The sequence below is a fragment of the Triticum urartu genome, chromosome 1 (genome assembly GCF_003073215.2).
Source record: "Triticum urartu cultivar G1812 chromosome 1, Tu2.1, whole genome shotgun sequence".
Taxonomy (NCBI): domain Eukaryota; kingdom Viridiplantae; phylum Streptophyta; class Magnoliopsida; order Poales; family Poaceae; genus Triticum; species Triticum urartu.
In genome coordinates this window covers 18617315-18639786 of record NC_053022.1, presented here as the reverse complement: position 1 = coordinate 18639786, position 22472 = coordinate 18617315, and the positions used below count along the sequence as shown (strand labels likewise).

General features: G+C 44.5%; 2 protein-coding genes and 1 non-coding gene across 9 annotated transcripts; 2 read left to right on the top strand and 1 right to left on the bottom strand.

Annotated features, from left to right (window-relative positions):
• Positions 1-2609: 2609 nt before the first annotated feature.
• Positions 2610-2691, top strand: TRNAS-UGA. Its single transcript has one exon. It is a non-coding gene; the product is annotated as a tRNA-Ser (tRNA).
• A 2553-nt stretch (positions 2692-5244) lies between these two features.
• LOC125541272 (cysteine-rich receptor-like protein kinase 19) lies at positions 5245-9502 on the bottom strand. Of its 2 annotated transcripts, XR_007297516.1 has the most exons (5): positions 9416-9492; positions 8912-9359; positions 6467-8253; positions 6265-6391; positions 5245-5727 (listed from the first exon to the last, which is right to left on the bottom strand). XR_007297516.1 is itself a non-coding variant. In XM_048704754.1 (4 exons), the coding sequence occupies exons 2-4, from the start codon at positions 6562-6564 to the stop codon at positions 5485-5487; spliced, it is 468 nt and encodes a 155-aa protein (XP_048560711.1). In that variant the 5' UTR covers positions 6565-8253; positions 8912-9502; the 3' UTR covers positions 5245-5484. The 2 variants fall into 2 exon arrangements, 1 of the variants encoding a protein (XP_048560711.1); XM_048704754.1 differs by having other exon boundaries at positions 8912-9502.
• Positions 9503-15760: 6258 nt separating this feature from the next.
• LOC125543427 (putative disease resistance protein RGA3) lies at positions 15761-22241 on the top strand. 6 transcript variants are annotated; one of them, XM_048706801.1, is made up of 11 exons: positions 15761-19185; positions 19283-19384; positions 19529-19601; positions 19734-19804; positions 19917-20062; positions 20165-20252; positions 20357-20488; positions 20600-20777; positions 20960-21105; positions 21222-21481; positions 21565-22241. In XM_048706801.1, exon 1 carries the CDS (start codon positions 15820-15822, stop codon positions 19177-19179), a length of 3360 nt encoding a protein of 1119 aa, XP_048562758.1. In that variant the 5' UTR covers positions 15761-15819; the 3' UTR covers positions 19180-19185; positions 19283-19384; positions 19529-19601; positions 19734-19804; positions 19917-20062; positions 20165-20252; positions 20357-20488; positions 20600-20777; positions 20960-21105; positions 21222-21481; positions 21565-22241. The 6 variants fall into 6 exon arrangements, with proteins under 6 accessions (XP_048562758.1, XP_048562747.1, XP_048562756.1 ...); XM_048706790.1 differs by having other exon boundaries at positions 19734-19808; XM_048706799.1 differs by having other exon boundaries at positions 19734-19827.
• Positions 22242-22472: the final 231 nt, after the last annotated feature.

Genomic DNA, 22472 nt, shown 5'->3' with positions numbered 1-22472 from the left:
CTTTTTCCACCCGCTCTCGCTTGCAATTCTCCTCCGCCAGTGACGCATCTCAACTGCAGCAGAAGATTCACACACCTGAGCTCTTGGACGCACCTTACAAGAACTCATGTGAACACCTTGACGACAGCTCGCAACTTTGCCGCCTCTTCCTCGCTCCCCCGAACGACGATCTTGACGAGATCTTCAAGCATCGCACCTCGGCACAACCGCTCCCGTCAACGATCTCCTTCCACCGCCTTGTCGACGACAACCTGTCGCCCTCCTGCAGGTCATTCCACCCGTTGCCACGCTCGCGACAGAACCTCACCGCCTTCTCGTCGCCTCTCCGCCGAACGACAACCGCTCGACCACCCACGTCGCTGCACCACCCAGCGACTAGATCGCCCGCTCCTCCTCGTCGTTGTACCACCCAACGACTATATGGCCCGCCCCGAGGCGCTAGTCGGGCCGCCACCCCGGGGCAAGCGCAACTTCACTCGAACCTTGCTCTGATACCAATTGTTGAAAATTCGCCCACAGGATCGATCATATCAAATCACGAACACGTGCATACAAGAAATCTGATAGCCAAGGGCTCTTGTCGTGCCCTCTTTTCTCTTTATTGATTTTCTGATTTTCTATCTGATACAAAACTCACACGCTCTGTCCCTGTATATATAGGTGCAGGACATGACTCACGCCACCGACCCAGACTCCAATTACAAACCTAACTCGGTTTGCAAGGCAACTCGCAGCCGAACACAACACGAAGACCTATAGACGTACTACTACTCAGGCACACGTATAGGACTAGCACCAAACTTGGACTTACCTAATCCTAATTACACGGCAACGTTGATCATCTTTTACTAATCCTAAACTGACTCGAACACAACTAGCACCACATACGTGACCACTTCCTAGTAAAACCATCAAAACTAAACTAGGTTTTGTTTGGATTATCTAACACCGCCTCCTCGCAGCGCCGCTCTTCTTCTCTCTTGGACGGCTGCCTCTCACAGCTCACGCAAGAACAGGAAGACACAGGAGTTTGGTGAGCTGCTGTTTCACATAGCCGAGCTCTTTTCCTTCTCTATATTCTCCCTTCGAAGCAAATATATGTACAAGTGCTTAAGTCGACTCACGCCCACGCAGCCGGACCACACACTCGCCCACTAAGTGTTGGATTGACTAATGACCTGATCTACTCCTAGAATCACTCTAGGAACCACACATACCCGGCCACTCATGCAGCAGCAGCAAACAACCTCGGACATGCATACACGGCACGGCAGCCTCTCGCCACCGTTCGGCATCTCGCCATGCGCCACATCTCACGGCGCCTCGCATCTCACCTCCTGCATATTCTCCGAGGCTCTACCTGCTACAACTACCTATATGCATGAACAAGCAAACTAATATGCAGATACATGTGGATCAATATTAAAAAAAGCTAACAGTACAATCGGCCTATCATTTGGAATGAAGATCAAGTACACGCAAGCAGGTTCGCCTGAGAGTTGCACGCTGGCTGGAACGAACTATGGAGCACAGAGGTTCATGGGAAGGCAAAAATTCACATGTGGAGGTTGCTGAAGAATGGCTTGGCAGTGGCGCTGAGCTCCATCGTCGTTGTATAAAACCTGGGATTTCTTGTTTGGCGTGTGGTCGAGAAGAATCAGTGCTTCACAGATTTTGGAGATGCCCTTATGCCAAGTTCTACTGGGAGCAAGTTCGTGTGCAAGGACCGGGGTGTTGCTGATGATTTCATGCCTCCGGAATTTATTGATACGCAGAAAAAGTTAGCTGGATGGTTGCTTGACTGGATGCATTCAAACAAGGAGCCGGAAAGAGCTATTATGATAATCATGAGTCTTTATCACATGTGGCTGGTGCGGAACAATGCTAGAGATACAAGAGTATTTGGAAGAGCTCGTGACGATGTTCTTGATCGGGTTTGGCGCCTGATTGACGAGTAGATGGAGGTGCGTGCACTGAAGGGGACGGCCCCGATAGTGCACAGAGAGGATCGTTGGACACCACCGATGGAAAACTGGTTCAAAGTTAATGTCGATGGGTCTCTGAAGAAACTGGAAACAAGGGGCGGTGGCGGGGTTGTTGTGCCTTGTGCGTGATCACCATGGGATCTTCAGAGCTGGAGCATCCATGTCATTCTTCCGCAAACGTCACTGTTCCTGAACACGCGGAGTTGCTCGCTTGTCGTCGAAGAGTGCAGCTTGCAATTGAAATTGGTGCGAAGAAGCTTGTTCTCGAAACTGGCAACCAACTTGTGGCGCAGGTTATTAACTCATATGTTATTGATCGATCCAGATTTTCTCCTCTTGCCCATGAGATAAAGGAGAGATGCTACCAGGCGTCGACGAATTCCGAGTGGTTTGGGCCAGGAGAACAGCGAACAAAGCTGCTCTCACATCTTAGCTAGGGAGGGGTTGCCTTTTAAATTTATGCAAAACTTAGTTTAGTGTTTCTCCAGATTGTATTCAAGATGTTGTACTGGCGGATATTGCCATGAACTTAAGTAATAACAAGGCATCTGTTTCCTCTCAAAAAGAAAATGACCGGTACTAGTTTGTATAGGAACCTGCAGGAAGAAATTAGCACCAAGCTAGGTCGATATGTCCGAGTGGTTAAGGAGACAGACTTGAAATCTGTTGGGCTACGCCCGCGCAGGTTCGATCCCTGCTGTCGACGTTTTCCTTTTTTGTCTTTTGTTCTCTTCCTTTTTCTTGTCAGGGCTTACTGGCTGCACAAACTGAGAAATCAGAGCCACCTTCATTCAGAAATCAGAACACTGCGCTCTTCAAGCTGTTTATCATACCTCCAGAGATATCAGTGGCGTGGCTCACAATCGTGTGTTCATCAGGTTTTTGCTCCATCAACAGAACCATGCCTTAACTTATGTCTTAGATCCTGAGTAGAACCAGTTGTGAGATCCACAGCAAGAATAGAAGTGGCAGATATGAGCGTGCAGGCACGGCAACGGTATGCTATGCAGGTTCACTAATACACGGTGATATATACACTACACCATTCTAAAGCAAAATCCTGGCGCCCGATAAAAACCAAGCATGGATGGAACAAACAAATTTCCTTTTGTGACAAGTCAAAACCCACTCGCAGTCGCAGTACAAATCTTGTCACCCACCAAGTCACTACTCACTGGTGCTAGTTTTTTGTTGGTGAAAATGATAACCGAAGCCCTACCAATGGCGAGCAAGTCCGTGTCCATGTTGTCAACACTCAACACAGGTAACCCGCAAAAAAAAAAACACTCAACACAGGTGACCCATATATTATTGTGACTTTCGGGCCCCTAAGTAAGCATTTCAATTCTGAAGCAAAATCACCCTCGTTCCTAACAGCTGAAAACATTATATGGATTTCTTCAGTCTTGCCGATTTTCAGTGGAAACTTTTGTAAATTCCAATCGATGAAAATAGCACATCATATGTGGAGAAACCAAAACATCCTTGTGTGGTATGAATGCCAACGTTTTCATGATCGGATTTCGCTAACTGGCCACGAAAAGCGATCGAGGCAGAGAAGCAGTTCGGGCCAGCCAGAACTCTGAAGAAAAACAACGGGTGCAGAGAAGCAGTTCGTGCAGCTTGGAAGTCTGAAGAGATGACAGATGCAGAGAAGCAACTCTGAAGAAATATTGACGCTGTTGGTGTGTGTAATTGACTGACGGATGTGGAAGCCCACGCGGCGAGGGCCGCAGCCGACGATGGATTGACCACACCAATCATCCAGTGCTCCACCGTCTCTGCTTTTCCCAGCGATGGGGAATCGTGGGAAATCACAGGAACCGGCAGTGTTCTGAATCAACGGCCAGGTTTTCGTGGCAGGAAGGAACATTTCGACTGTTGTGTGAACGGTGCATTCCTGTCAACTGTAAACGGTCTTCACTTCAGCTTTACTTCCCCGCATTTTAACAAATTGGTGGGTACACTGTCTGTCAGTGAAAGTCTGAAAGAGAAGTGTGGCAGTACGCCAAAACTTGGTCGATTAATTATGAGAAGATAGCTTCTACTCCCTCTGTAAAGAAATATAAGAGCGTTTAGATCCATACTTACTTTACTGTTAGACATACACCAAAACTCACGGCATGGAAAATTTTGCGTCAAATTAAGACATACACGCACCAGCTTTATTGGCATTTGCCATGCTAAGGTTCATAATTCTTTTCAGACAGTGTATCCATTCCTCCCATAGGGACCGGAGAAGCAAGATCCGATATACTCTTAAACAGAGGCACTGAGCCTGAACTGATAACAGAATTACCATTTAGAAAAGGGAAGAAATTTACTGTGACAACGGTTGGTTATTGCTATGTGTCTGCCTGCCTGGCAGGTTTCCCCTCTGCTTCGTGACATGTTGACCTAAGTACCTAACTAGTATCTAGGAGGAAAAAAAATGCACATATATGGTGTTCTTTTATCTTCCAAGTTTTGAAATATATGGAAACATAGAGCCAAAAGAAAATCTTCAGTCTTAAAGGTAAATGATTTCCTTTTTCTGTGAAGATGAACCGGTAAGTCATTTTGTCTGTTGGCAGCTTTGTGAAGAGAATGATCACTAGATTTGCCTTTTGACCCTATGGTTATCAACGAGACAAAGAGCATTCATTTGCATTTGGCAATGCAATTTCGTGAAAAGAACGGGCACTTCTTATATTTTCCGACTCTTTCCCCTACTATAATGATAAAAGCAGAGCTCCTGCTGTTTGCATCAAAAAGTCTTATAGTTATCAACGAGCATTCATATACATCTAGGTATGCACATGAAACTAAGTTGTATGTGTTCTTCAGAAGAAAAACTTATTACACCTTAAATCAAAAAATAATTGTTATTGCTCCGACAGCCTATGATAAATGTACCAAACCAAGATGTATATATGTATGTAACCCTCTTTGTGATGTATCCTATTTTTTGAACTAAATAACCATATATATTTGAGCCAAGTTATCAATGTTTAGCTTGGACTTTTACAATTAGGCGTAACTCTGAAGGTAAAATAATTCTTATACTACAAGAGAAAACATGCATCTTTATTGTATTTAAGTGTATCCAATAATTAATATAAAACATGCCTAACTAAGATAAGTTCCTTCAAATATTCTAAACAGGGATCTCACAAAGGCTGGATATGAACTCTTTCGGCCGGTTATATTATCATGCTGATATAACACTTTGAATTAATAAAAAAACATTTACAGAAATAAATCCCCAAACATGGCAACCTTGACAAAGATTTAATAGCAAGACGAATTGATGCATACAAATGAAAACTCATCAAACTTTAATACAATCGAAAAACTCATTCGGCTAGCCCTTGCAGCTGCATTGGTTGGTGACTATTATATAGAAATTTGAATTGGAGAATGATCTCCTCTTACAACCCAACTAGCAGCATTCTATTTAATGCATCACAAACCTCTTGCGCACTTCTCCGGGATCCAAACCACATCACAATCTGGGAGATCATGCTTTGCCTTTCTTCTTAAATGACGAAGCTTTATTCCCAGTTGGGGGCTTCCGGAGCAGCTCCTTGCCGTCTAGCAAGTCAATAACATCCGACATGGTGGGTCTTTCTGTCCGCTCCTTTGCGGTGCACTGCAGTCCTATGTCCATGCATCTTTTTATTTCCTTTAGCTCAGACTCATCACGCGATGAAGTATCTAATAAGCTGTCCACATTGTCTTCTCCCTTAAGTGCATTTGGAATCTGAGAAAAATGTCATCATAATTGACAAGTTTAGTTGTTCTAGTTATCTGGTAATCGGCCAGAAACGTATGCCAGCATCCAGAATGTGTGGAGAATATTTGGTGCACCGGTGCTTCTGGTGCACCCGGTGCATGGAACTCCCTTAGCATATTTTAAAATGTTCGAAAAATTGTGAACAAAATCAGCACATTCACGCAACATTAATGTATGTTGTCACAAAATAACAAATCAAAATTTGAAACGTAGCTCGGAAAATAAAATGAGAAATTTGATACTAAATAGTGCATAACATAAGTTGAGCTTCTGATTTGGCCCATTGTCATATTATGTCAAATTTGTCATTTTTGTATCTCGAGCAATGTTTTGAATTTTGATACAGAATTTTATGAAAACATGCATTGATGTTGTGTCAATGTGCTTGTTTTTTTTCCAGTTTTTTTCAAACATTTAAAATGTGTTGCAACATCTGGCACCGGTAGCACTACAAGGGTGGGTGCACCGGATACATTCCCCCAGAATGTGCTCAATAAATCTTACCCAATCAGTTGAATCTTGCAGAAGTCCCGACTTGCTAATGGTATGGAGGAGGAGAATGCCGAAGCTGAAAACATCATGTTTAAATGAAAAAATACCATCTGTGATGTATTCCGGGGGTAAATAGCCCCTGAAATGGAAATAAAGATCTCAGTAAAATCGACAAGAAGGAAACAAGAAATCTATGTATAACTGCAGCTCTTACAGTGTTCCCGCCAACTCTTCCGTCACTCTCTCAGCGACATCTTCATCCTTTTGATTCAGTATTTTAGACCTCTCAAAGTCACAAATCTTAGGATTCATGTTGGAATCCAAGAGGATGTTGGCTGGTTTCAGATCCAAATGGACAGCCCCTTTGGTGTGGATGTGAGCTACGCCCTGTGCAATCCCTCGAATGATTCGAAATGTGGAGGTCCAGTCCAGCTGCTGCGATGACCCTGTGAGAGTGCAACCAAACAACAAATTAAGTAAGAATTTTTTTCGTCCGAAGGTAAATTAATTGTCACCAATATATATTACTCCACTACAAACTTAAATGGAGAAAAGCATGCCATCGATAATATCAGACAAGCTTCCGTTGGGCATGTACTCTTCCACCACTAACATATGACGCCTTTCAGCAGCCACACATTTGCCTTCGATTGGAACCATTTGAATCTTTATTTCCTGGCAATATCCCAGAAATTTAACTACATTCGCATGCTGTCGTAGCACTGAGAAAACTTCAGCATAACGGACTACGTTTTCATCTTGCGAAGCATCCACACAGAAACTGTTGATGGCAACCTCTGCTCCATTGGCCAATACACCCTGAAAAGCGGGCACACATAGTACATATACACACAATTTATTAGTTAAATTAGCTGCCTCTGGTATATATCTGAATTTGACTTGACCTAGCTAGGCTTTATTATTAATGATCATTTGTGTTATGTTTATATCATACAATATGTGTCGGAAAAAGGACATCATGGCAAACCAAGCCCACATTGTTCCAGAGTACCTTGTAAACAATAGCAGAACCACCTCTGCCAATCACGTGTTGATTTGAAAAGTTTTTTGTAATCGCCTTCAGTTCAGATTAACTGAAATTTCTGAATTCTGCAATGAAACAACACACAAGTGCATACAAAGAATGTTATTAATATTCTAAAAAGGTAGTTATAGAAGGTATGGACTTATGTGATATAGTATCCTCCAAGCTTCCTTCTGGGAATTTATCTTTCTCGCCATGAATTTCAGATCTGCCATGGTAATGCGAATGCTTTTTTTTAGGATAAGATAAACATTACAATGGCATTTTTGTATTTTCATGTCACGTAATGGTATATTATATGGATGACTAAACAAACTGAACAGCACTGGTTTTTTGTAATGTTTTTTCTGATCAAGTTTTGAGGAGTTGTCACTGACATATATCCAATTAAAAAAAACATTAATCCTCCATGGCAAGAGTGCGTTGCACAAATCTGACCTTGTAACATCGTTTGCAGTGGCGGAGCGTAGTGGGGACAATTCCGGGCCCTGGCCCCCCCTTTCAAAAGGAAAATTTACCAAATACACTTACTTATCTGCTAATTGCTCTACTAATCGTCCGGCGTCTCTGATCATCCTAGCCTTTTCTATGCCATATACACTCATTTGGCCCCTCCTAATATTTGATTCACGCTCTGCCACTGATCGTTTGGGTATCTGGCATGTTCGTCCTCCACCTGATCTCCCTGAAATAGACGAGTAAATTATCCCATTATGGTACAAAAATGAAACTTTGTTCATCTAGATATAAAACTGATGCAGAGGCCAGGGTTTTCCCCTTTCTGAAAAAAAATTCTAAAAGAACTGAAACTTCTGTCAAGAACAATTTTGCAAAAAAAACTAATTTAATTTCAGCAATACTGCAGCAACACGAATATCTGTGTCCCGGCATACCAAACGGCTACCAACCACCTGCATTTCTTGCTCCCCTTGCATCGACAGAACTTTGTAATATTTCTGTATCCAAGACAGAAGCAGTCTATGTGTTAAAATGATGAATAAGATACGTGGGTTATCTGCAAACTGAATTTGAACAACTCCCAAACTAAAAGCTACATTAATAATTCAGACCAAATATTTCCTAGATTTAGACAATAATATGCGTTTCATAAGTAAGCAATTTAAACATGAATTAGTTATTACAGTATGTAACTATGTATACTCCCTATGTAATTAAGGATTGAGAGCTGTTTTAAACTTGATAACAAATATGAATTTCTTAAATCACAAGCAAGTACTCCCTCCGTCCCAAAATAAGTGTCACAAGCAAGACACTCATTTTGAGACGGAGGGAGTAGTATATATCATCTTCTCCTAGATCGCACACACCCTTGAGCATATCAAAATCCATCTTGAGGGATAGATGTTCCCAAATTACTATGAAAATCTGTTGTCACAGTATATGGCAAAGTCAAAAAAAAAATGCAGCTGTAGGCCGCAAAATCATAAGAGTCTACACACGAATAGCGAGTGGAGCAATGGAAATTGCAAAAGCAGGCCACTAGGCAAAATAACATTTTCTTAGCACGCAAGTGTATACAAATTTTGAGTTTCGATCAATAATCAGTACTGATACCTTAGTCTAGTGTAGTAGTAGTAAGAAAAGAGTTGATACCTTTGGATTCACTGCAGGATCTCTAATAAATGCTTCGGTGATAATGACAGTTTGCTGGGCGCAGTTGCCGAAGTTGGCAACGTGCATATGGTCCATCATCTCGTCCTTGACCTCACGCAGCTGTTTGGATACGTTCCCGGCCCTGAGGAAGAGCCACATTTTGTTCTTGGTCTGGCAGGCTTTGACGAGCTTGAGGGCCTCTGAAGGAACGTCTCCTCGAGGTCGTTGAGCGCGTCGACCATGGTTTTCTCGCTGGACACATCCGTGCTGCTGAGGCGTTCGACGATAGCACGAAGCCTTTTCACGCGCATTGCGATCTTCTTGCAGTCCTCCTTGTTCCGCTGAGCCGTCTTCACCAGCTCCTGTATCTGGAGCGCAATTTTGACGATCTGGGCGACGCTGCCCACTAGATCCATCCAGTTTGCCCAAGAGGAGTAGAATCTACAATCTACAGATGCAATGATTGACGGATACTCATGAAATAACTAAGCAAAGCATACCAACCTGCTTCTAGCTTCTTGCTGGCTTCTCGTCCTTGGCTTCGCTCCCAGGCAGACTCTTGTCTCTCCAGAGCGCCCCAGCGAATCCTTATCAAGTCTGTGTACTTTGTACAGCAATGGACCTGCTACTGCTCAAGTATTCCCAATACTACTTGTGTGAGTAAGAATACTAACCAAATCTTTTATTTTCGTTAAGAATAAATGACAGCGTGGGTCAAGTTAGGTATCTCACCCACTTTGCATTGAAACGCTGTCAGTCTATTTAAAACCGGCCGGTGTCAGTCTATTTTAAAAACTGATGCCAGTCTATTTAAGGAGACGGTGTCAGCCTTTCCATTTGTTTTCCTAGGGGAGCGTGTCTATCTAGAGCACTACACAACACACAAAAGAGCGTTTGGTTGCCTATGATAAATAGTGTCTACATTTCAGCCACATTTCAACCCGATCTGGTTTAGTAAAAACAGGCAACAAACCAACATCTACAATGTTGTTTGGTTGCCTGCATTGCATCAATGGCCACTTTAGGGACGGCTGTTTGGTTGCCCGCATTTATGCTTAAGGATGAGCAGATGCAAACCACAGCTATTTGGCTGCATACATGTTTGTGTTCTGCTCACCCATTCAAATGTGATGGCCTTACGACCACATTAGGCACAACAGCAGTTAGAGCACTATAAACAACACAGAAACTAGCAGCTAAACAAGCTAACAACAAATAAACAAGCAACTAAACAGTAGATAAACAACAACTAAACATCACATCTGCTAAACAGACTTAAGTTTAACGACAACAGGTGCATCACATGCCCTCTGCTTCACCACAGGGTGCTTAACCCCAGACAAAATATTAACAGTTCGCGCCAAGTTCTTCGATCACCGCATCAAACTAACTACGAGTTCATACTAACTACTTCAAAAGGCGACTCCAGGGTCACCGATACAGCTGTGCCTGTTGCAGCGAACCCTGCACCCGATGGAGTTGTTGTGGTTGTAGATTTGGATCTCGAGGCCTAGGCCGGAGATGCGCAACACGAAGAGGTCGCCGAAGACGATCTCGTGGCGACGACAGAAGTAGTGCTAGCCCCGGCCAAGCGCCATCGGCCCCTCAAAGGTCTGAACCCGCACCCAAAATTCACACCACTTGTTTGCAGACAGCCTGATGACGCGCTTGGTCTTGAGCACGAGCCACTGCCTCATCACCTCCTGGAACTTGGGAGGGATGATGAGCATGGCCAGATCCTCCTCGTCCATGATTTGCATGTAGAACCGAAGCAGGTCTCGGGACCCCTCCTCGTGGCCGGTCCTAGGAGCTCGTCCCCTTGAACTTGGCCGGCTCATGAAGGCGACCCTGCCAGGCAGGTACACCCTCTTGAGCCAGCGGTTCATGGAGATGAAGTCCACGGCGGCCTCAGCGGCGGTGACGACATGGGCTCCCCCACCAGCCCTGTCCCACTCCGTCTTCATCACCTTGTCAGGTAAGATGACATGGATTAGTAAAAGGCAATTGGCAGCATGCTACATTTGTACTAGTGCCTAAAGTAGCAAACACATTGGTCCTACCTACCATGAGAACCACGCACGTAAACTTAACATGCACATTTGCACTAGAACCCTAAGTAGGAACTGTCGGGAACGTAGTAATTTCAAAAATTTCCTACGCACACGCAAGATCATGGTGATGCATAGCAACGAGAGGGGAGAGTGTTGTCTACGTACCCTCGTAGACCGGAAGCGGAAGCGTTAGCACAACGCGGTTGATGTAGTCGTACGTCTTCACGGCCTGACCAATCAAGCACCGAAACTACGGCACCTCCGAGTTCTAGCACACGTTCAGCTCGATGACGATCCCGGACTCCGATCCAGCAAAGTGTCGGGGAAAAGTTCCGTCAGCACGACGGCGTGGTGACGATCTTAATGTACTACTGTCGTAGGGCTTCGCCTAAGCACCGCTACAATATTATCGAGGATTAAAGTGGAGGGGGGCACCGCACACGGCTAAGAGAACGATCACGAAGATCAACTTGTGTGTCTATGGGGTGCCCCCTGCCCCCGTATATAAAGGAGTGGAGGAGGGGAGGGCCGGCCCTCTCTATGGCGCGCCCTAGGGGAGTCCTACTCTCACCGGGAGTAGGATTCCCCCTTTCCTAGTCCAACTAGGAGTCCTTCCAAGTAGTAGGAGTAGGAGACAAGGAAGGGGAAGAGGGAAGAGAAGGAAGGAGGGGGCGCCGCCCCTCCCCTTAGTCCAATTCGGACTAGTCAATGGGGGGGGCGCGCGGCCTGCCTCTTCCTCTCCCCTAAAGCCCAATAAGGCCCATATACTTCTTCCCCCGTATTCCCGTAACTCCCCGGTACTCCGAAAAATACCCGAACCACTCGGAACCTTTCCGATGTTCGAATATAGTCGTCCAATATATCGATCTTTACGTCTCGACCATTTCGAGACTCCTCGTCATGTCCCCGATCTCATCCAGGACTCCGAACTCCTTCGGTACATCAAAACTCATAAACTCATAATATAACTGTCATCGAAACCTTAAGCGTGCGGACCCTACGGGTTCGATAACAATGTAGACATGACCGAGACACGTCTCCGGTCAATAACCAATAGCGGAACCTGGATGCTCATATTGGCTCCTACATATCCTACAAAGGTCTTTATCGGTCAGACCGCATAACAACATACGTTGTTCCCTTTGTCATTGGTATGTTACTTGCCCGAGATTCGATCGTCGGTATCTCAATACCTAGTTCAATCTCGTTACCGACAAGTCTCTTTACTCGTTCCGTAATACATCATCTCGCAACTAACTCATTAGTTGCAATGCTTGCAAGGCTTATGTGATGTGCATTACCGAGAGGGCCCAGAGATACCTCTCCGACAATCGGAGTGACAAATCCTAATCTCGAAATACGCCAACCCAACATGTACCTTTGGAGACATCTGTAGAGCTCCTTTATAATCACCCAGTTACGTTGTGACGTTTGGTAGCACACAAAGTGTTCCTCCAGCAAACGGGAGTTGCATAATCTCATAGTCATAGGAACATGTATAAGTCATGAAGAAAGCAATAGCAACATACTAAACGATCGGGTGCTAAGCTAATGGAATGGGTCATGTCAATCACATCATTCTTCTAATGATGTGATCCCGTTAATCAAATAACAACTCTTTTGTTCATGGTTAGGAAATATAACCATCTTTGATTAACGAGCTAGTCAAGTAGAGGCATACTAGTGACACTCTGTTTGTCTATGTATTCACACATGTATTATGTTTCCGGTTAATACAATTCTAGCATGAATAATAAACATTTATCATGAAATAAGGAAATAAATAATAACTTTATTATTGCCTTTAGGGCATATTTCCTTCAGGAACATCAAAGACACCACAACACCAATATAGCTAGCATGCCCATGAACCCTAAGCCTGAACATGAATAGCACACCAATCTAGATAACATGCACATGAACAAGTGGAGGAACATCAATGACAGCAACAATATGGCTAGCATCATGAAAAAATTGTTGCACATGAGCACTAATCGTGAACATCAAAGACAATCTACCATAGCCATGAACAGATTGTACATCATGAGCACTAAGCACACACCAATCTTGCATGCCTATGAACACTAGTAGGCATGAACATCAATCAAAAGACCTATCTACCATGCCCAAGAACACATTCTACATCATCAGCACTAAGCACAATCCAATCTTGCATGCCTACGAACACTATACTAGGCATGACCATGAAACACATAACAAGCAAGAACACTACCCTGCCTATGAACAGTACCGCACAAGAAGGAATCGGTTGGATTCGATTTGATTCCAATTGAATCGAGTCGTATCAAATCGATTCACATCTCATCGGAGCATGCTAATGACGAAAACCCTAACCTACAAATCTACTAGCAGAGATATTGTTCTTACCGGAGCGGGTGGAGTTGGGAGCGTATGCCGGCCGGGGAGGAAACCCTGGCGGAAGGAGATGGCGGGCGACGAGGAGTAGGAGCCGCCAATGTCGATGGCCGTCGGCATTGGCCCGGTGCTCCTGCCCACACGCGCAGTCGAGGAGGAGGTCGCCGTCGTCTATGGGCCTGCAACAATGCCCGAAGCAAACCCTTGGATGGGGTTAACCCCCCCCCCCCCAAGCACAGGGGTTCCGTGCAGCGTAGCGTTGCCGACCCCCACCGACGGTTTTCGTCCTGCGCGGGCCTGGTTGGCCCATATACGAGCAACCAAACGCATCCAAAGTGTCTCAATCCGGATGCAGCGACTACCAGCCAGAGGTAAAGTGGGGATAAATTTTCGTTGTTTTGTTTTCCATCAGAGCTAATCAAGATCTACGGGTTTACCCAGAGTCAGGGCTCCGAGACATGCATCTTAGAATAAGCCCGAGCACACTTTTTTTGCTTCTCAAATGAGCTGCTTCCTGCCTAGTTTATTTTAAAAGTCGCCCCTATATTCTTTGGAAGCCCCAAATGAATATGAGGAACGGCTTCAAAATAAGATCGGAGGGCTGGCTTATGACATAAGCCATCAAAAAGAATCGTGCCTAAGAGCGACTCTAGTACAGTCGTCATATGTGTCCGATTGCAATAACAATAGATCATATAGGGATTTTGATAAAAGAAAGCTTGTCTAGCAAAGTCGTCATATTGTTCTCGGTCATCATACCTTTTAGAGGCCACTCCAAATCGAGTTTGCGAGCCTTCATATTTGGAGGCTGTGGGGATCTTCAATGCACCACGAAAACGGTTTGGCGCCAGCAACATTTCTCCTCCCGCTCTTATCGCCTGCGGTGTTGCCTCCCCTCCCTCGCCTCCGGCCGCCTGCAGTCCTCATCTTCGATCAACCTGCCCATCAGTGCTACGTGCAGCAAGGAATTTATCAGCCTTGTCCATGTCGTACGCCATCTGACCAAGTAGGTTCCAAAGCACTCATAAGGCCAAGTAAACAAAGTCATCAACCTCTCGAACACTGATAGGAATTTGTAGCACTGCATTGTCTTCCTCCTCCTTAAAAACAATTTGGACCACTCCTTCGTCCCAAGCTGAGCGATCATCACTAAGTAGGAAGTGTAGTGTGACTTATTACTCAGGTAATGGGACAGGTGTACAGAACAAACCTGCAGGGTGGATCCAATGATGCTCCATCAATATAATTTTCTTACCCATACCCACGCCCAGCTCAGTCCCTTCATAACCAACTCTCTGCCAAACAAAATGCTACACCAAGTGAAGGATGCCGCTCTAGGACAAGTTGCATCCATAAGATCATAGTTCGGGAAATATCTGCCTTTAAAGGACCTTACTGCACAATAACAACGGGTTAGTCAGTAGGCGCCAGCTTTGCTTCCCTAGCATTGCTTGACTGAAGAGCACAAAATCATGAAATCCCATACCTCTGAGAGATTTATGGGTCCATAGCCATGCCCAACTGCGTCAATGCATCTTTTTCTGGCCATCCTCGATACCCTAGTCGGCAATCGGTTTTCTCATCTTTACACAACTTGACACCAGAACCTGGAAGCAACTCATAACATAATTAGGGATAGACTGTGCAACAACTTTCAACTGTACCACCTTTCCGGCTCTTGATAGTGGCCGACCAGTCCACCTATGTATGCTCTTCCACAGACGATCAGGGAAGACGTTAAAAGAACCACAAACAGCTCAGCCTATTTCAGTAGGCATGCAAGGCATGTGTCGTGCAGTACTTCGCTGTGCACCTGCAGTGTGTTCTTGTCTTCTTGTTTAACTTTGTTTGGGCACTTAGAGCCAAATAAAATAGACTTCCTCTGATTTTTTTTCTGACCAGAAGCATCACAATACGCGGTCAAGGTAGAGCGCAGCGCCTCCACTGTTCGGCGATCACTTCTTGCAGAAAAGTTACTATCGTCTGCAAACAGCAGATGAGATATAGGAGAGCCTTGTCGACCATTACATAAACCTTGTAGCTCAAAAAGGGGCTCCTTTTGCTGCAACAGACAAGATAAACATTATCAAAGCCCTTCTATTTTATTTTCCCTTTACACCGCCACCTTCACGTTGGCCTCAACCACCTTTTATGGGATTCCGTTGTCTCATGCTGCATGCTTCAAGTTGAGATAGTATAAAATCATGGAAACGTCTTGGATACCTCCTCGGGCCTGCATCTATTTTTATTTCTTTATTGCAGCAGGCACGATCCAGTCCAACGGAACCTACGAGTAGTTTCATCGTCACAAAAGGGAAAACAACCTACTTTTTAGGGCAAAAAGGAGTCTACATAGCTTGGCCTGCAGTATAAAACGAGCCATCAGGACCTCTTCCAGAGCACTTGTCCACAAGCCCCCACAACTAAAACTCCAACCACACAAAACAAACAGTCCCTGCGCCTTGCTCACCGCCGGAGAAGATGGCGGCGGCAGTTGGAACGGCGCAGTTGCACCTCAGCAAGGTGCTCATGAAGCTCTCGGATGCACGGCTGGCCACGTATGTGGCCAGCTCCGAGCTCGGCCTTGATCCCCGAAAGATCAAAGAAGATCTGATGCACACGCAAGGTCGGCTACATGTTGCCCATCGGATGGGCAGCCGCAACGATCCTTGCCTCATGGCCTTGCTGGTGGAGCTGAGCCAGAAGGCCGACGTGGCTGAGAAACTGCTGAGCGAGCTCCAGTACTTCATGATCCAGGACCAGCTTGACGGTACCCATCTAGTCAAGCCAGATCTGGGTGGTGGCCTCAAGGTCAAGATGGGTCACACTCTTGGTAACTGTCTCCCATACTTTTCTTGTCCATGTACCAGTAGCCCACAAAATGGAACCAAGTCTGATGGCCGCGACCATGTTGATGAGTTGCCATTTGATAGTGTGTCCATATCCATCAAAATAAAATCAGTGTTAGAGGAGATACAGTCCATATGTAGCCATGTCTCCCGCTTTCAGATGTTGAACCCAAACCATAGTAGCAGCACTAAGGCAACTACAACTGTTACCCGCACACGGGCTTTTACGGGATCAACAATTGCATATGATAGGCTGTACGGTAGGGCGGCCATTTTTGAGGAAACTATAGATGCCATCACTAGTCACGGTGAAATCCTTTCCGTTCTCCCTGTAGTTGGGCCAGGGGGAATTGGAAAAACAGCTTTCATCCAACATCTGTATAATGATGCAAGGATTGAACAACACTTTACTGTCAGGGTCTGGGTGTGCGTACCCAGCGAATTCGATGTGCTTAAGCTCACCCAGCAGATCCTTAGATGCATAATGGCAACTGAAAAGGAAGGAAGTAGCAGTGTTGCATATGAAACAGCCAATCTAGACCAGCTTCAGATTTCCATTGCACAGAGACTACAGTCCAGAAGGTTTATGATTGTCTTGGATGGTGTGTGGGAATGCACAAATGATAAGTGGAATACCCTATTAGCTCCATTCACTAGGGGAGAAGCCAAGGGCAGCATGTTTCTTGTCACAACTCGGTTCCCAAGTAAAGCAGAAATTATGAAAACAGTTGATCCAATAGAACTGCATGGTTTGGACCCTGCTGATTTCTTCACATTATTTGAAGCATGTATATTTGGTGAGCTCAATAAACCTGGGAATTACGAACATGAGTTAATTGATATGGCAAAAGATATTGCAAAGAAGTTAAAGGGTTCACCTTTAGCGGCCAAAACAGTTGGTCGACTATTAAGGACAGAGCTATCTTGGGAACACTGGATGAGGGTTAAAGGAAGCAATGAATGGCAAAAAACTCAACACAATGATGATATTATGCCAGCATTGTACCTTAGCTACGATTACCTTCCTTTACTCCTACAAAAATGTTTTTCCTATTTTTCTCTTTTTCCTGAAGATTATAGGTTTACTCTTCCCGAAATTAATCGCTTTTGGATTTCGGTAGGCATCATAGACTCTAGTCATCCAGGAAATAATAATTGCTTAGAAGAACTAATGGACCGTGGATTTCTCAGGAAGGAAGATAGTTTGTTTGGTGAAAACTATGTGATGCATGATTTAACACATGAATTATCTCGAAGTGTTTCAAAACAAGAATGCCTCAATATATCTTCTTCAGATTTTACAGCTGATGCCGTCCCACAATCTATTCGGCATTTGTCTATCACCTTAGAAAATAGATATAATGATAATTTTCGGGAAGAAGTGAGTAAACTGAAAAGAAGAATAGACATTGCAAATTTAAGCACTTTGATGATTTTTAGAGAATATGAAGAAAGAATTTCTGATATTTTAAAAGATACATTCAAAGAAGTAAATGGTCTGCATATCCTGTTTATAGTAGTGAAATCCCTAGATGATTTCCCACAAAATTTCTCAAAGCTTATCCACCTCCAGTACCTCAAATTAAGATCGCCTTTTGGCAGAGAAATAGCTTTACCAAGCACACTATCTAGATTTTATCACTTGAAATACTTAGACCTAGAAGATTGGCATGGTAGTTCTAATTTACCTAAACACATTAGTCGCCTTGTGAACTTACAAGACTTCCTTGCTAAAAAAGAACTCCACTCCAGTGTTCCTGAGGTTGGAAAGATGAAGTATCTACAGGAACTAAAAGAATTCTGTGTTAAGAAAGAGAGTGTTGGATTCGAATTAAGAGAGCTGGGGGAAATGCCAGAGCTTGGAGGAGAACTCAGAATATGCAATCTCGAAAAGGTGGCAACCAAGGAAGAAGCTAGTGAAGCCAAACTGATGTCGAAAAGGAATCTGAAAAAGTTGACATTGGTTTGGGGCAGAAACAAACCGACTATAGATGGTGATGTTCTTGATGGTCTTCAACCACATCCTGATCTTAGAGAGCTCTGTATTGCAAATCATGGTGGTACTGCTGGTCCCAATTGGCTGTGTGTTGACATTTTGCTGAAACAGTTGGGTGCTCTCCATCTCGAAGGGTTGTCTTGGGACACTCTTCCACCTGTTAGGCAGCTACGACACCTCACCAAACTAATTCTGACAAGGATCTCTGGAGTGCATCAGTTGAGAATCCAGGACATGGCATCGCTGGAGTCATTGATGGTATGTAGATGTGGTGACTTCTTCTCTAGGTGTTCCATGGAAGAAGCAGGAGGAACTGGCACCATGAAGCTTTTCCCTATTTCCCTCAAGAAGCTTGGTATTTCAACTGAGTCAAGCATACAGTCAATGGCTCTGCTCTCAAACCTCACGTCTCTCACCCATCTGACACTGCAAGATTGTGTTAAGTTAACAGTGGATGGATTCAATCCGCTCATCACAGTCAATCTCAAGGTACTGGTGGTCTTTAACTGCAGATGGGACAGAAGTTGTCCTGAATCTGTAGCAGCGGATCTGCTCTCAGAGGTCGCAAGTAGCACAGCAATGCCTGCGGGTTCCTTCCAACTGGAACAGCTCAAGGTGGACAGCATCTCGGCAGTGCTTGTCACTCCCATTTGCAACCTCGTCGCTTCTACCCTCAACACCTTGATATTCTGCCATGATCATCGGGCCAAAAGCTTCACGGAAGAGCAAGAGAAGGCGCTTCAGCTCCTCACCTCCCTCCGACACCTCACATTTGATGGTTGTGGGGCTCTGCAGTCCCTCCCCAGAGGGTTGAATGGCCTTTCTTCGCTCAAAGACTTAGAGGTTCTCTGGTGCCCTGAAATGGGATCCATACCCAAGGAGGGCTTCCCCGTTTCGCTGCGAAACCTACGCATAAGGCCTTGCAGCACCCAGGTTAAGGAGCAAATTGAGAAAATCAGAAGAACAAGCCCAGGTTTATCTGTACGATACGAGTAACCCGAGGTAACACTGTCGACTCCCCCGTTTTTTTCTTTTTGGAAGTGAGTTTTGCTTCTTCATCCTATTCCTGCTTTATCTTAATAACTGCTGAACCTTACAGGCTAGTATGTTCTACTCCACCATGCTTGGGATGTGTACAGAAGTTGTGAAATCTGGAAGGCTGTCAGGCACCATGAATCTGCATTTGCTCACAAATCAGCTGGTTAGTACATAGAAGTCCCCACTTCTGCTCCTTCATTTATAATGATTTTCTGTGTTTCCTCGTCCACAATAATTACAGAGATAGTATTAGTTGATTCTTACGAGGCTTAGGATTTTCTAACAAGAACTTTAATGTATTTGACAGGATTTCTAGCTTTTGTTCAGTCACAGACTACAACAGCGCGCTTCTGGATTTCTAGCTAAATTTGAAGACAAAGGTGACACAAATGGACCTAGAGCTGAACATCTGTTCTATTTTTAAATTTTAACTATTGGACAGAATGTCGTCGCGTAACAGTTTGCATGTGTGTGGGAAACTTAAAGCAATACATTCTACAGTCTTTTTTCAGAGCTCGAAGCTGACCTTATGCATAATGGAAGATATGAGACAGCAGATGCAGCCAACTCTCCATTCTGCAATGTTGGTAGATTTCTGACCATCAAGTGTGTTACAAGCTTTTTGTTTGAAAACCAATGTGCTTGCTTCGATATGCTCCTATGCTTACTTTTTCATCACTACTGAATTCTGACAGGGCTGCTGTGGGCACTACAACAAAAATGTTTATATAAGTTATGGATCCTTTCTGCAATATATCTACGTCTGCGCGGAAGTCAATCTGCAAGTCACATGTTGATCACTAGTTATACATTCTACACGTCCCTGCAAGTCAATCTGCCAGTTAGTACACCTTACTTTCATAATGTACTGCTTTCACAGTGAAAAGTGACCACATTGGCTTCTATTCATCCGCCTAACTTTCTTCACTCCTCTTCTCTGCAGTTAGGCTTGAGTGTGATAATTGATGATATCACCATCATGGTGCCTACTATGTACCCTTTTTCCCCTCACACTGTCAACCAAGTCGGAGGTACGAGACACTAACTTGCACTAAAAATGGTAACATAATTCACATGCAAAATGACTTCAGTTGTAAAAACGAGAATATCTTCAACAGAGTCTTTTGTATCGCAGAAATTGAGGCCGGAATCATAGACTTATGCCTGTGTGTACTGCCACAACAATATCTTCAACCATAAAGCCGCAACGGCCAATACAGCTGGCACTATTCACTGTGAAGCAGAGGAGCAATGCTGTTGCACTAAGGTATTTTCCTTTCTTTAGACCCAATTTACGTTTCTTCTTATCCCTTAGGTATTCTTATTTCCATCAAATGAGTGTCTTTGTCTAACGAGTATCAGGTCTTGTTTTTTCCAGTCACCTGAACATTCTGAGTCGTAGAATGGCATCCTGCTCTATGTCCTGGCTGCTTGTAATTAAGCACTGCTTGACGCAAAATTTTGCCATATTGTAAGCACATAGAAGTTCAAGCACCTTGCATTTGTATCAGAGAAGATATCTAAGCTGGTGGTCAATTTCTCAGGATGGTGTGAAGGTAATCCGTCTTGCTGTGCTGAAATTATTCCTGCATTGGAGATACATTCTATAGAGGTGTCAGTTAATTCATTTACAGTCCATTCATGGTTTCTGTTTTTGCTTGACTACAGAAGGACAGAGAAACTATATAATTCTGTGAAGCTTCCCTTTTCTAACAAGGACTATTAATTTCTTCAACAGGCTTGGTAGCTTTCTGTTCTGTCTTGGACTACAGCATCCTTAATTTCAGAATGGCTTATTACAGTGTGCATGGAACAGATGGATGCTCAATTTGAAGGCTAAGGTGACACCAGATGGACCTCGTTCTTTAACAGAGTGATACCAATGTAATTGTTTTACTGTGAATTTTTTCTGCATTCTTGTTAATTACACTCTCTACAAGCGCTCGCTGAGTTGTTTGAACCTTAGATTTCTTGGGTCTCATACCAAACTGTTCTTGTAGGATTAAAGTGGATGCTTTCTCCTGCTACAGAAGATATGTTCCACCAGCAGGCAGCATCAACTGCGAAAGTATGTATTAAGTGGCAGCTATCTTCTCAGAAGTTCTGCCGCCACTTGTTGCCATTGATTTGAAACAGTTCAGAGAACCTCACCTTACTGACACGCCTATCAGAAGTGGCGATCTTAAAGATTGTATGATTCTCCAGATGTTCTGAAGATCAGAACGGTATCCAGTTCTGCTTTTGTGACTCCAATCTGCAGGTATGTATGGTATTCGCTTGATCATTAGCTTCTTGAATATGCTTTTATTGTTTGGCACTTAGCTTTTCGTGCCATTATGGCAGTGATTGTCCTTCAGGTGTTACTTTCAGTTGCTCCATGTCCGACAAACACCTACACAGAGGACCCCTGTTGGTGTTTGCACCTTCCCATGTGCACATATCCGGGCTCCTGCTCGCGCTTACAAAGCCAAGAAAGATCCTCATCCAGCCGCTATTTTGATGGGACTAAAGACCAGCTCTCAGTTTATCCCCTGCCGACAAACACCTACACTGAGGGTGAGGGGTTCAGAGGATGATTCAAAGGCGTATCATGACTGTTATCGAGTGTCGGTGTCACAATCCACGCTCAATGTTGTCTTGTTCGCCACCGGGCCAGTGGAGCACGGATATTTGGCGTGATCCATTGTCGGCTGCACCGCTGAAGCCCACGCTGTAAGACCTTCCTCAGCCATCTCGACCAGTTGATGGTGATGCATTCAGCACTTGAGCAGAGCAGGGAGGTGTAGATAAAAATCCCCAAGGGCGCAATCCCTGAGAGACCCAGTTATTTCTAGTCGAATTTGGTTCCGCCTTGTTTCGTACTATTCAACAATTAATGAAAAATGTAATCAGTGATTTGGGTGGGACAAATTGCAAGCCTCACTCATTTGATTATTATTATACTCTAGGATCAGTGGGCAGGCCTCGGTCTGATATCCCTAGACAGCTAGGCCTTCTTAACATAGCAAATTGAGCAGATATACACGGGTCTCTTATGCTTGGTGCCAAATCTCTTTCTGATCCAATGTACTAGTACTGGTAATTCTCGGACCCAAATCTCAGGCGATACTAGAGATGAATCAATGCTTGTTAGGTTGAAGGCCGGCCGCCTCGCACGCACGCAGAGCCGCCGGACCTCGCCATCGCCGGCCGCCTCCACCCCCTTTCCTTTCCTCCCACGGCGGCCTCAGCCCCGGAGCTCCCTCCCTCGC

Coding starts and splice junctions, on each gene's coding strand:
- LOC125541272 (XM_048704754.1), bottom strand. CDS start 6,564: ATGAATCCTAAGATTTGTGACTTTGAGAGGTCTAAAATACTGAATCAA. Junction 6,392..6,466: donor GAAGAGTTGGCGGGAACACT/GTAAGAGCTGCA, acceptor TTTCCATTTCAG/GGGCTATTTACCCCCGGAAT. Junction 5,728..6,264: donor TGCAAGATTCAACTGATTGG/GTAAGATTTATT, acceptor CATTTTTCTCAG/ATTCCAAATGCACTTAAGGG.
- LOC125543427 (XM_048706801.1), top strand. CDS start 15,820: ATGGCGGCGGCAGTTGGAACGGCGCAGTTGCACCTCAGCAAGGTGCTC.